Source organism: Macaca nemestrina, chromosome 7, assembly GCF_043159975.1.
Source record: "Macaca nemestrina isolate mMacNem1 chromosome 7, mMacNem.hap1, whole genome shotgun sequence".
Taxonomy (NCBI): domain Eukaryota; kingdom Metazoa; phylum Chordata; class Mammalia; order Primates; family Cercopithecidae; genus Macaca; species Macaca nemestrina.
In genome coordinates this window covers 283,229-297,102 of record NC_092131.1, presented here as the reverse complement: position 1 = coordinate 297,102, position 13,874 = coordinate 283,229, and the positions used below count along the sequence as shown (strand labels likewise).

General features: G+C 42.9%; 2 gene segments (V, D, J or C); both read right to left on the bottom strand.

Annotated features, from left to right (window-relative positions):
* The window catches only part of LOC105464766 (immunoglobulin heavy variable 3-23-like), a 350,273-nt gene that overhangs the window by 207,110 nt on the left and 129,289 nt on the right, over positions 1-13,874 (bottom strand).
* Positions 850-3,208, bottom strand: LOC105464754 (immunoglobulin heavy variable 2-5-like). The segment is given in 2 exon segments: positions 850-3,063; positions 3,150-3,208. Coding segments are annotated over 2 exon segments (456 nt in total).

Below are 13,874 nucleotides of genomic sequence, written 5' to 3'. Positions count from 1 at the left end.
CAGTGCTCTCAAAAACAGTGGAGGGTGTGGTGGAAGGTGCTTGGAACGAGATGGGTGGATGCATGGGAGATGCAGGCTAAACTACAGGGCTGCTGGTTTGCAGGAGAGAAGTGAGGAGCGGGAGAGCTGGGGGAAGTTCTCTTGTGGTTGGAAAATATGCCGGACACTGTTCAAATTAGCCTTTGTTTGTTTGGTTAAGTCTGTGAAGCAATTCAAACCTCAGAGCATGATTGAAAATAGTAGGATTTTTCGTCTGCATGTGGCGGAGCTCAACATCTGGGCCTGGTCAGGAAAGAGGCAGAGAAAGCCCAGCCCAAACCACTGACACCTGAGGATGACCATGGTGCTGACAGCTGTGTCCCTTTGATCTTTGCGACTGGCTTCTCTCACTTAGCATCATGTCTGGAGTTCACCTGTAATGGTTTATGTTTCGGTCACTTGTTATTTTTTTATTGCTGATGGTGTTCAATTGATAGATGCTTCCTAGTTACTTCACCTATTCAAATTTTTAGACATTTATGTTATTTTTAGTTTCTAACACACACACCCCCACACACACAATATCTTGAATATTTGAATAGAAGTTATGTGTGAATGTAAGATTGTATTTCTCTGAAGCAAATATTCAGGAGTGGGATCTTAGGGTCAGGTGTTAAGGGCATGTTTGATTTTAGAGAAAACTAAAACTTATTTTCCTGAGTATCTGTTTCATTTTGCATTCCTGTTAGCAATGATTTAAACTCTAGCAACCTGGTATGCTCACTGGCATTGGTGTTATCTGTATTTCCTCTTCATTTCAGTCATTTTAAAAAGTGTGTGGTGGTGTCTCATTGTGGGCTTGGTTTGAATTTCTCTAATGGAAAATCCTGTTGAGAGCCTGTTTATGTGCTTCTGTGTCGTCTGCACATCGTCTTTGATGAAATGTCTGTACAAACCCTTGTCTAATTTATCCATTGGTTGTTTCCTTTTTATTCACAGTTGAGTCCTGAGGTTCTTATTATAATTACATTGGTGGTTATATGACTTGCAAACAGTTTCTCATCTGTAACCTGGCATTCATTTTCTTATAGTCACGTGAGTAGAAAAAGTTTTTAAATTTAATGAAGTCAACCAATATCAATTTCATTTATTGATCATATGTTACATTTCAATTTTAAAATCATTGGTCTGAAAGGAATGAGACACATCCCCCATATATCTCCCAACTTCCTGAGCCCAGCACAAACACATTCCTCCATATTTCTTTCAAACTTCAGAAAAACACCACCTGGGAAATCTCCGACAAGGACGCAGCGGGAACCAATAAAAAATGCTAAATGTATAATATTAACCAATTGTAATGCTGTAACCGAGAGAATTACCTTGTTCCCCTGTAACTTTACATATCCTGTTTACATCGGGCTATAAAAAGCAAGCACTCGCATTGTTCCGGGCCCTCTTGTATGCTATGGAATGGAGGGACCAAGTTCGAACTTGTAGTAAAGATCCTTGCCGCTTGGCTTTGACTCTGGACTCTGGTGGTCTTCTTTGGGGAACAAACAGTCTGGGCATAACAGGTCAACTCTTAATTATTGTATATTGTGCCCATTATGTCATGTCTCATCATGCTCCTACCTTCTGCCCTCCCATCCTTCTAAGTCTCCAATGTCTATAATTCCTCTCTACATATCCTTGTGTACACACTGTTTACTTCCCTCTTATAAGTAATAACGTGTGACATGTGACATTCTGTTTGTTAGGTAGTTCACTAATTATATTGTCCCCTAGTTTTATGCATCTTGCTGCAAAAGACACAGTTTTATTCCTTATTGTGGCTGACGAGTATTGAATTGTGCATACATGCTATATTCTTTTATTAAATCATCCGTTGGCAGATACTCTGTTTGACACATGTGCTATTGGGAATAGTTTTATGGTAAGCATAGAAGTGTGGGTACCTTTTGAAATAACGGTTTATTTTCCTTTGGGTAGTTGCCCAGCAGTGGGATTGCTGGACCAAATGGCAGGTCTATTTCTAGTTTTCTGGGAAATCTCCATACCATTCTCCATAGAGGTTGTCCTCGTCCACACCCTGATCAACAGTGTCTGAGAGTTGCCTTTATTTTCCATCCTCACCAACATCTGATATTTTTGAGTTTTTAGTAATAGTCATTGCAACTGGTGGAAGATGATATCTTATTGTGGTTTTAATTTGCATTTCCCTGATGGTCAGTGATGTTGAGCCTTGTTTATATATTTATTATCATTTCTATGTGTTCTTTTGAAAATGTCTACTCATGTCCTTTGCTCATTTTAGTGGGGTTATTTGGTTCTTGTTGCTGTTGTTGTTGTAGAGTTGTTTGAGTTCCTTGCAAATACTTCACATGAGTTCCCTGTCACAGGCAAAGTGTGCAAAATTTTTCTGTCATTCTGCAAATTGCCTATTCACTCTGTGGTTATGAAAAAAAATTCTTTAGGTTAATTAAGTCTCCTCTGTCTTTTTTGGGGGGTAACAGAAAACTTTCATGCTGAACTTTTGTCAGACAGGTTACAGCTTCTGCTTGCATGAACCACTAGCAGGGGACATGCCATTTATTAGTAAAGAAGAGGGAGGAAGACAAGGGTCTGAGTCAGGTGGGGATAAGAAACCCAGGCCCTGGCAGGAAAAGGCATCTCAGCTACAATTTCCTGTTCTGCAGAGATGGGGAGGAAGCACCCCTGAGAAGCAGCCTGGGTTCTTGTACAGGAGGCGCCCTGGGCTGTGTCTCTGTGCTCCCCGTGCACAGTAATATGTTGCTGTGTCCACAGGGTCCATGTTGGTCATTGTTAGAACCACCTGGTTTTTGGAGGTGTCCTTGGAGATGGTGAGCCTGCTCTTCAGAGATGTGCTGTAGCGCTTATCATCATCCCAATAAATGAGTGCCAGCCACTCCAGGGCCTTCCCTGGGGGCTGACGGATCCAGCCCACACCCATTCCACTAGTGGTGAGTGAGAACCCAGAGAAGGTGCAGGTCAGCGTGAGGGTCTGTGTGGGTTTCACCAGCGCAGGACCAGACTCCTTCAAGGTCACCTGGGACAAGACCCCTGTGGAGAAAGCATAAGAAGATGAATCCCACAAAGAAAAGAGCAGATATTTCACCCCTGAAGTAGTGCTTGACCACAGCACTCACAGGACGGGACGGTCAGCAGCAGGAGCGTGGAGCAAAGCGTGTCCATGGTGGGGCACAGGAGTCACTGAGCCAGTCCCGGTGCTCGGCTTTTCAACCCAGAGGAGGGTGGAGCTGGTGGAGATTTGCATCCCTCATCTGAGCCCTACTCTATGGGGTGCACTCAGGTCTCAGGACTCAGTAGGGGAGTGCATCTGTGGTGAGGCGCAGTGAGCCCTCAGGTGTGGGCGTCCACGTGTGCTCTCCATGGAGGACACCGTCTCATTTCAGGACCATGGTTCTCAGTCAAGGCTGTGACACTCCTGTTTCCACAGACAGGATCTTCTTGGATGCTCACGCAGGGGACATGCAACCTTCTGGTTTCAGTCCTAGAGGATTAGAGTAGAAATCAAGAGAGCTAGTGTTCTTCTTCCCTTCAAGAGAAATGACGGTGGGCATCTGGGAGAGCAGGGGGCTCCCCACATGAATTCCGATCAAAATCCTCTTTGATTAGGGGGAAAGTGATGAATTTTTTTTAAAAAAGTTGGAGAGAATAAATTAAAAAAAAAATCCAAATAATTATGTAAAGAAGTGTGTGCTTATCAGTGTGTCTGCACACAGCTGCATTCCTACAGGCAAGTTCCAAGAATAATCGATATTGTCCTTGTGCCCTGTCAGCTCTATGGAGAGAGTAGGCTGCAGGCGTGACTTCCCTTTTCTCAGCCCATGAATGAGCAGACGCTTTGGACAAGGGAACTGGAAGACTTTTGAGGGAGCAGCTGGCTGACTGGTGCAGCCTTGGTCTGCACCTGCACTGGGTGTGGTCTCTGCGCTCACAAGGCCGTGGACACTCATCAATGCAGGTTCAAGGAGTTAACTGCAGAGTTATATTCACTTGTGGTTTTCCTTGTAACAACAAACTTATAGTTAGAGATGATATAGTGAGTGGTCTCCTTAGGGTTGGATGCTGTCAAGTCAAAGAAGACAACCCTAGATTATAGTCAAAGGTTCTCCGGCTGGTTCTTTGCCGCACCTGCTCCTAAATGGTGATCTGTCTTGGCTGAGTTCTAAGCTTCTCCTGTGGGCCCTCTGCTGTCCATGCAGCCCAGATAAAGGAGGGCTGGGAGATCTGCTTCTGAGATGCTCAGTCCTACATCTCGTTCCAGGTCAGGAGCTCAGACAGTCCTGGGGGCTGAATCTTGGATGTCTCCTGTGAGACCTCACCTGTGCACTGAGCTTCCTCAAAGCAATGTGACAGGGTCAGCTTCATGGACCTTACTGCAGGCGATTTTCCACAAACATAATTGTATTTCATCTATATAATTAAGGAACCATGTTCATCAGGGTGTAAGTGACTGACATACACACACACGCACACGCACACACGGACACAAACATAAACAGTATGGAAATTCATTTACATTTCCCAAAAACTGGACACATTTTGTATTATTCCTGATGAGTTTATACAAACCTGAGGTTTGAATCAGAAACTAAAAGATAACATTTTGTATAACCAAAGTTACAAATCAATAAGATGAGAAAATGGGGTCAGAATAATCAAGATTGAGTTATTACCTGCAGTCTAATGGTGATAAGTGACATAATGGAGCTGTGATGAAATGGGGCTTCCAAGTGCTCTAATTGTTAACTTCTCGATTACAGCTGACCAGCAATCTCTGGCAGTAGGGAAGCTAGATTTCCCTCACATGGGATAGCCCTCTGACTCCATAAAACTTCACTGGGCTTCTCTGTAGGCTCAGAGGTGTGCAGACTCCTACCCCAGATTCTACAGTCAGACAAATCTCTGCTTTTTCCGTAGGGACACAAGAGATAGTGTGGAAGAGGGCCAGATGTACTCTACTCAAGGTCTCTGCACATGGAGAAAAACCAGTGAATGTGGAAAATGCATGGTCTCGATCCTTTGAACAATCCCTGCGAAAAACTCAACTCTGTGACAAGATGTCATGCAGAATTAAGAAATAATGCAACTTGTAAATTTGTTTGAGTTCTTTGTAGGTTCTGGATATTAGCCCTTTGTCAGATGAGTAGATTGCAAAAATTTTCTCCCATTCTGTAGGTTGCCTGTTCACTCTGATGGTAGTTTCTTTTGCTGTGCAGAAGCTCTTTAGTTTAATGAGATCCCATTTGTCAATTTTAGTTTTTGCTGCCATTGCTTTTGGTGTTTTAGACATGAAGTCCTTTCCCATGCCTATGTCCTGAATGGTACTACCTAGGTTTTCCTCTAGGGTTTTTATGGTATTAGGTCTAACATTTAAGTCTCTAATCCATCTTGAATTAATTTTTGTATAAGGAGTAAGGAAAGGATCCAGTTTCAGCTTTCTACTTATGGCTGGCCAATTTTCCCAGCACCATTTATTAAATAGGGAATCCTTTCCCCATTTCTTGTTTCTCTCAGGTTTGTCAAAGATCAAATGGCTGTAGATGTGTGGTATTATTTCTGAGGACTCTGTTCTGTTCCATTGGTCTATATCTCTGTTTTGGTACCAGTACCATGCTGTTTTGGTTACTGTAGCCTTGTAGTATAGTTTGAAGTCAGGTAGCATGATGCCTCCAGCTTTGTTCTTTTGACTTAGGATTGTCTTGGAGAGGCGGGCTCTTTTTTGGTTCCATATGAACTTTAAAGCAGTTTTTCCAATTCTGTGAAGAAAGTCATTGGTAGCTTGATGGGGATGGCATTGAAACTATAAATAACCTTGGGCAGTATGGCCATTTTCACGATATTGATTCTTCCTATCCATGAGCATGGTATGTTCTTCCATTTGTGTGTGTCCTCTTTTATTTCACTGAGCAGTGGTTTGTAGTTCTCCTTGAAGAAGTCCTTTACATCCCTTGTAAGTTGGATTCCTAGGTATTTTATTCTCTTTGAAGCAATTGTGAATGGAAGTTCATTCATGATTTGGCTCTCTGTTTGTCCGTTACTGGTGTAAAACAAACAAGCCCATCAAAAACTGGGCAAAGGATATGAACAGACGTTTCTCAAAAGAAGACATTCATACAGCCAACAGATACAGGAAAAAATGTTCATCATCACTGGCCATCAGAGAAATGCAAATCAAAACCACAATGAGGTACCATCTCACACCAGTTAGAATGGCGATCATTAAAAAGTCAGGAAACAACAGGTGCTGGAGAGGATGTGGAGAAATAGGAACACTTTTACACTGTTGGTGGGATTGTATACTAGTTCAACCATTATGGAAAACAGTATGGCGATTCCTCAAGGATCTAGAACTAGATGTACCATATGACCCAGCCATCCCATTACTGGATATATACCCAAAGGATTATAAATCATGCTGCTATAAAGACACATGCACACGTATGTTTATTGCGGCGCTATTCACAATAGCAAAGACTTGGAATCAACCCAAATGTCCATCAGTGACAGACTGGATTAAGAAAATGTGGCACATATACACCATGGAATACTATGCAGCCTTAAAAAAGGATGAGTTTGTGTCCTTTGTAGGGACATGGATGCAGCTGGAAACCATCATTCTTAGCAAACTATCACAAGAACAGAAAACCAAACACCGCATGTTCTCACTCATAGGTGGGAACTGAACAATGAGATCACTTGGACTCAGGAAGGGGAACATCACACACCGGGGCCTATCATGGGGAGGGGGGAGGGAGGGATTGCATTGGGAGTTATACCTGATGTAAATAACGAGTTGATGGGTGCTGACGAGTCGATGGGTGCAGCACAGCAACATGGCACAAGTATACATATGTAACAAACCTGCACGTTGTGCACATGTACCCTAGAACTTAAAGTATAATAATAATAACAATAAATATAAAAAATAAAAAATAAAAAAAAGAAATAATGCAACGGAAGTAAATGTGAAAATTACAATTGTATGCAGGTGCACACTTTTTCATATATTTTCCAATAAAATACAGTAAAAGCAGGTGTTCTCTATAAAAATTCACAAACGGTGTGTTGACCCTGAGAATGGTGACCCTCCCTCCCTCCACATACAGGCAGCAAAATGCAGGTGGATCAGGTTCCCAGCCGCTGCTTTCTGACATCTGTGGCATGGCGTGTGCTGAGGCCCATGCCCTGTGGTTTACTCTAATGAAAGGACTGACTGCACAGTGATTCCTAAGGAGAGCCCTCTCTTGGAGTCATAGGGATCCCCTGAGAGGTAACCCTGACTTTCACCAGACTCAGTTACCTTTTGCAGCTTCCTTGCATAGCACAAAAATATAGGAACCTTCCACCCAATCCTCCCTCACTGTCTCCTTCACTCAGGGACGGGCTTCCATCATATGCCATCAGCTTCCCAGTCTCATTCCACCCCTGGTGCATTTTCACTCAAGGGGGTGAATGTACTTCTTATAAAAATGCAGGGAAACGCCATTCCATCTTGGAGCTTTCTGCTTAGAACAGGAATAATTGCACAAATGTTAGCAGAAAGGGGTCCCAATTCGGGGAAAATCCAGAGTAAAACAAGTTTATTACATAAGTAAAATAATGAGACTGGCTACTCCAGAGGCAGAGCAGCAGTGTGGGCTGCTGATTGCCAAAGTTATGGTTATTTCTTCATTATATGTTAAACAAGGGATGGATTATTCATGAGTCCCCATGGCAATTCCTGAAGCTGAGTGTCCCTCCCCACCCGCTGCCGGCCCACCCCGTCCTTCTTAGACCACACAGGGAAACTTCCTGATGTTGTCTGGACATTTGTGAACTGTCTTGGAGCTGGAGGGAGTGTCTTTTAGCATGTTAATGCATTATAATTAGAGTATAATGAACACTGAGGACAAACTGAGGTCACTTCAGCCACTGTCTTGGTTTTGGAGGGCTTCGGCCAGCTTCTTTACTGTAAGATTTATCAGCAAGGTCTTTATGACCTGTATCTTGTGCAGACCTTGTATCTCATCCTGCGACTAACTTACTGCCTTAACTTACTAGGAATCCAGCCCGGCAGGTCTCAGTCTTATTTTCCCTAGCCCCTATTCAAGATGCAGTTGTTCCAGTTCCAAAGCCTCTGACACACAAAAAAAGTAGCAAAAGTATTTATGAGCACGATTATATTGCCAAATAAAAAATAAAATATCATAATGACAACTATCAATTTTACCTGTCATCTTGACTAGACCGCAGTCTCATCTACTGAATCACACACTAGCTTAGGTGTTGCTCCCATGACATAACACAGGTGTTAGGAGAGCCTGCCATTATGTTTTCTTCAGTCATGAAGAGTGTTCTAGATATTCGAGGTGGGGCTGATTCAATCACAGCATAACAGAAGACGATGGGGCTCCGTGGTGGATGGCAGATGCAGGTCTTCCCAGGAATTCCAGCCTGTCTTTCCTGAGGGCCAGCAGTATTGACCTGAGGCTGCCTAGGCAGACTCTACAATTACTGTTACCCAGAGTTCACATCCTCAGCTCTCCTCAAAGTCACGGGTGAGAGTCCAAACTCTGTAACAGTGTGAGAAGCACAAGTTCAGCTCTACATCAGTATCCCATTGGAGAAAACTAGTATTATTCCCTTCATGACTAAAGTCCACTTCATTTCCCAAATGCCTCCATGCACAGAAGACAACAGAAGTGTCCAGGCAATAGCAAGTGAGAAAGTCCCCTCAGCCTACCCAGGTTCTGCAGACCCGAGGCCTGGGATTTTGACTACAGAAAACACATAGTCTGTTTTTAAGGCAGCAAAGAAGAAAGGGAACTGTGAGAATCAAGTCTGCAGAGAAGGAAAATGGATTAGCAGAAAGAGGGTGAACTGAATCTGTCTGAGTCAGATGTGCCCAGTTTTACAAGACAAGGGGGATAGCTGTGAAAACCATCAGGTTTTAAGGACCCCGACCCTGGGCGAGCCTCTCTCTTGGCTCCTATCAGAACTCAAAGCCTGTTCTAATCAGAGATTCCCATGGAGGTCTCTGCCCTGGGTCTGACTGGAAAACACTCTCCAGATTTCCCTGGATTCCTCAGGACTCTCGTCCTGTTGACCACGAAAGGATTATTTCTGCCCCCAAAGTGACACCCTGGCTTCTGTGGAGGTGAGGATGTGTTCTCCTGTTACAGAAACAAAGAAACAAAAAGGACAAAAAAAATATTGCATTTACAGACATGAACTGTGAGTACAGATTGTAAATCTGGAGACGTTCCCTGGGGAAATTTGACAATGAGGCGGCCGCAGACCATGACAGGAAGCCAGGCCTTAGCAGCACCGGCTCCCGCCCTGGAGACAGCCCCGAGCTCAGTGTCCGGGCGCCCCCTGGTGGTCACGGGGACCCCTGCAGGGAGGTTTGTGTCCCGGGCGCCCCCTGGTGGTCACGGGGACCCCTGCAGGGAGGTTTGTGTCCCGGGCGCCCCCTGGTGGTCACGGGGACCCCTGCAGGGAGGTTTGTGTCCCGGGCGCCCCCTGGTGGTCACGGGGACCCCTGCAGGGAGGTTTGTGTCCCGGGCGCCCCCTGGTGGTCACGGGGACCCCTGCAGGGAGGTTTGTGTCCCGGGCGCCCCCTGGTGGTCACGGGGACCCCTGCAGGGGGGTTTGCGTCTGGGCTCACACTGACCTCCCCTCACTGTGTCCCTAGTACAGTAATACACGGCCGTGTCCTCGGTTTTCAGGCTGCTCATTTGCAGATACGCCGTGTTCTTTGAATCATCTCTGGAGATGGTGAATCTGCCTTTCACAGATGCAGCGTATTCTGCTGTCCCACCATAAGCTTTGCTTCTAATGAAACCTACCCACTCCAGCCCCTTTCCTGGAGCCTGGCGGACCCAGTCCATAGCATAATCACTGAAGGTGAATCCAGAGGCTGCACAGGAGAGTCTCAGGGACCCGCCAGGCTGGACTAAGCCTCCCCCGGACTCCACCAGCTGCACCTCACACTGGACACCTGCAAACAAAAAGACACCACGCTGGTCAGAAACTGCCACTCATATCCACAGTTAGCCTCACTCATGTCTCCTCACACTCAATTTTTCTACTTCTCCATGAATCACCTTTCAAAATAGCAACAAGGAAAACCCAGCTCAGCCCAAACTCCATGGCTGGTGGTTTGTGTTCAGTGCTGGTCACCAAGTGGAAACTCCTGGGAATCCCAGGCGGGGTCTCTTCTCCCAGAGGTGCAGAGTCAGGGCTGGGCTGGTTTTCATCAGCAGAGGGAGGACGGTATTTGCATGTCTCCTACTATATAGCAAGCTCTGGGGTGGGACGCCTGAGGAGAAGGCAGTACCCGGATAATATGACTGTGCCTTGCAGGAATTTGGTGACAATGGTGGTACTTGGAAAATATGCTGTCTTATTATAAAATTATGCTGTGATAAACTCTTTGAACTGATAACCCTATTTTATTTTTACACATTTGTGTAAATTATGTTTTGTCGGAGTCAATGGTTTCTCCATGAAGTAAACCACACATGGAAAAAGGGCAAAGTATGTGTCTAAGAGCTCCTGTCTGGGATGAGTAAGCCCAGGTATCTGAGGCTGTGCTCCTCATCACTGGCCACGATTACCCCCTGAACCAACTCCAGGACACAGCTGCGGGTGCCTCGTGTGGTTGTGGAACCCACTTTCTGTAGTGAGAACATGTGTGATTTTGCTGTATTCTAGCATTCATCTAAAATACGGTGAGAACTAGGGTTAAGGTAGATAAGTTCTTAAGTATTTCTGAAATTTAATATACATTTTTCTGTCTTTCTATCACGCCTTCGGTGTCTAAATTTCCATTTGTTTGCTTGTAATAAATTTTGTAAGTTTTAGTTTACAGATAATAAACTTTCACATATTTAAATTGCACAATTGATAAATATGATGTAACCATCATTGTTATCAAGGTGGACGAGAGAATTCTCAGCATTTCCTTTTGTTCTTCTACACTGGCAAATCCTGATCTATACATTGCTGCCAAGTCATTTAGTTTATTAGAATTTATAGAAATGACATAACGCAGTATATATTCTTATTTGCTTGGCTTATTTTACTTAACATATATTATTCTATATTTTACCTTGTAGTTGGATATAGCAGACATTTATTTATTACAAATTTTGGGTAACATTCGAGCAAACAAATGTACCACAATTTGTTTTTCTATCAAGCAGCTGAACAATATTTGAATGTTTTATTATTCTGGGTCTTACTAAAAATCTGCTACTAAGCTTGGAAATGCACATAGAAAGGGAATATATTCTTATTTTTTACAACTGCATCAACAATAACATAAACATAGAAGATAGAACTTTACAAATTTTCTTTAATGCTTTCAATAATTAATGTTTCAAAACACACAAGTCTGAAGTTCAGAGAGAAGCAAGTTCTTATAGAGAGTAACAAGAAATTTGTCAGCCTACGCAGTTTGTCAGCCTAGCTTGTCTTTCTTCACTCTCTGCTAAAATAGGCTAGAGACATTAAGATTAATATGTAACAAATTTGAAAATTAGAACAAGTCCCAAGTGAAGTCAAAGTTACTGTGTGGTTAATAATGTGGTAGACAGGAGTCATGGCTGGATACTAAAAGAGTGTTCACATCTATTTTATCTAGATTAGTAAAATATTTTGCATATCCATTAGGTAATAGCCCCACTGAGAGCCTTGATTTAACATTATTTCTTGATGAATAACACCTTGATAATAGAAGTGGTGGTTATTAACTAATAATTTATATTATTAGTACAAACTTCATTTAGGATAAATTCCTCTATCTGATGGAAAATCAGCCCAGAAGGCAGAAGTTATTGCACTTGTTAGAGATTGTCAGTTAACTGAAGACCAGGATTAAATACAGAATTTTAAACTGTGCTGCAGGCAGAGGAGGTTGTTAAATCTTCTGGAAGCCCCATCGAAATGGACCACAAGAAAAGACACTTTTAAATAAATTCTTACATTCTAGAGACCTCACATATAAATTTGAAATGGAATGCAAGCAAAGAGAAAAAAAACTAGTATGGAAACTAGAATAATGTTATGGCGCATCATTTCTACAAATTTTCAATCTTAACCTGGTGCGTAGTATTATCTAAACGTAGACGGCATTGCCATTGTTCATATCATACAGGATCAATCCCACTCACACTATTCTTAATATGTTGAAAAAATGTCATCACTAAATTGAAAAAACGTAACAACTTTAATAAAATATGGAAACTCTCTTGGCCAAGAGTTATCCCACTAGCATATGGCATCAGGGTCCCTCCCTCAGGACACAACAGTTACTACCGGGAGCCGGAAGATTCAAACATTTAGAAATTTTACCCTCATTGCTCCCCTTCATCCTATTGCATGCATGTGTTACACAATATTGAAAGTAATTTTTGTATTATACTCACTCCAATCACCAAGAGTTTAAGGTTGCCTTTTTATGTCTTCTAACAGTATTTTGTGATCTTCAACCATGAAATTACATATGTTGGAAAAAAATCAGGAAAAATTCTGCTGTTGAAACAAATCAGAATAAATTTTATCAGGTAGTGTTAACCAAAACGCTGCAGAAAAAATTAAGGCAGTCAATTCTTGGGTTGATATTTTGCAACTAAAGAATCAGTTCAGACGGAATGTGGTGGCTCATGTCTATAATTCTACCACTTTGAGCAGCAAAACCAGGGGAATCACATGATACTAGGAGTTGAGACCAGCTGGGCAATATTGAAGACCCCATTTCTATGAAATAATTTTTTTAAACAAATCAGCTGGGTGTTATGGTGCACCCCTCTAGTCCTTGCTACTCAGGAGGCTTATAAAGAAGGATGGTGTGAGCCAGAAGTTCAAGGTTACAGTGAGCTATAGTTGACCTACTGCACTCCAACCTGTGTGACACAGTGAGAGCCTATCTCTAATTATAACAATAATAACTAAGAATTTTACACAATTGTAAGGCATCTCAAATAGAAGGTATTAAACTGAATATCCTCAGGAATCCTCTGGCACTTGTGATGTTTTGGAGCAGACAGCTCACCTAAGACACTCAGAATAAGTGGATGATTTTAGATAGTGAAAAGCCTCCACACAAGACCCTGAAACAGGACTCTTGCATAATCCCCTGCCCCGTGCCTTTCACCTCTTTCTCCTCATTTTCCTCCTTTTCATTATGACTTGCTTATTCTTCTTGTTTTGCATAGACTTGGTTTTTGTCCACCCATATTGGACATTGATCTACTTTTATTCATGTTTTTATAGTAGCTACATAGAATAAGTCATCAGACTATTGCTTTGATGTCTGACTGCTGATAACTAAAGGCTCATTCCTCCATCATCTCCTTTCTTTCTGACATGAGGTGAATCTAGTTAGCAATCACAGGAACTCCCTCATTTGATGCCATTTGGAGGTTCAAATCCCAGAAACTCATTTCTGTGAGACAGAACCCTCACTTTGCCTCCACCACAAAGCCCCTATAGGAACCCTGAGCCAGTCTCCTTTCTTGCTCTATTGTGCCATTTTGGACATTCCTGAGAGACCAGCACTACTCTCCGCAGACACCTCCAGAGGTAATTAACCTTTCTGTATTCTTGTGGGGGAGTGTGCGGCACCCACAGATGTGACATCCACACGGCATTTCAGTTGAGATCCCTTGGACTTTTTATGGTGTCAAATAGAACAAATGCTGTGAGCTTGGTGTCACGGCTCCTAACCACAGGATACACCTGTTCCCTGAACCAACTCCAGGGCAGAGCTGGACATGCCTGGTGTGGTTTGATTAACTCCCATTATGTAATGAAATCATGACAATATTTTGTTGTATTCTAGTGTTTCCCTAAAGATATAG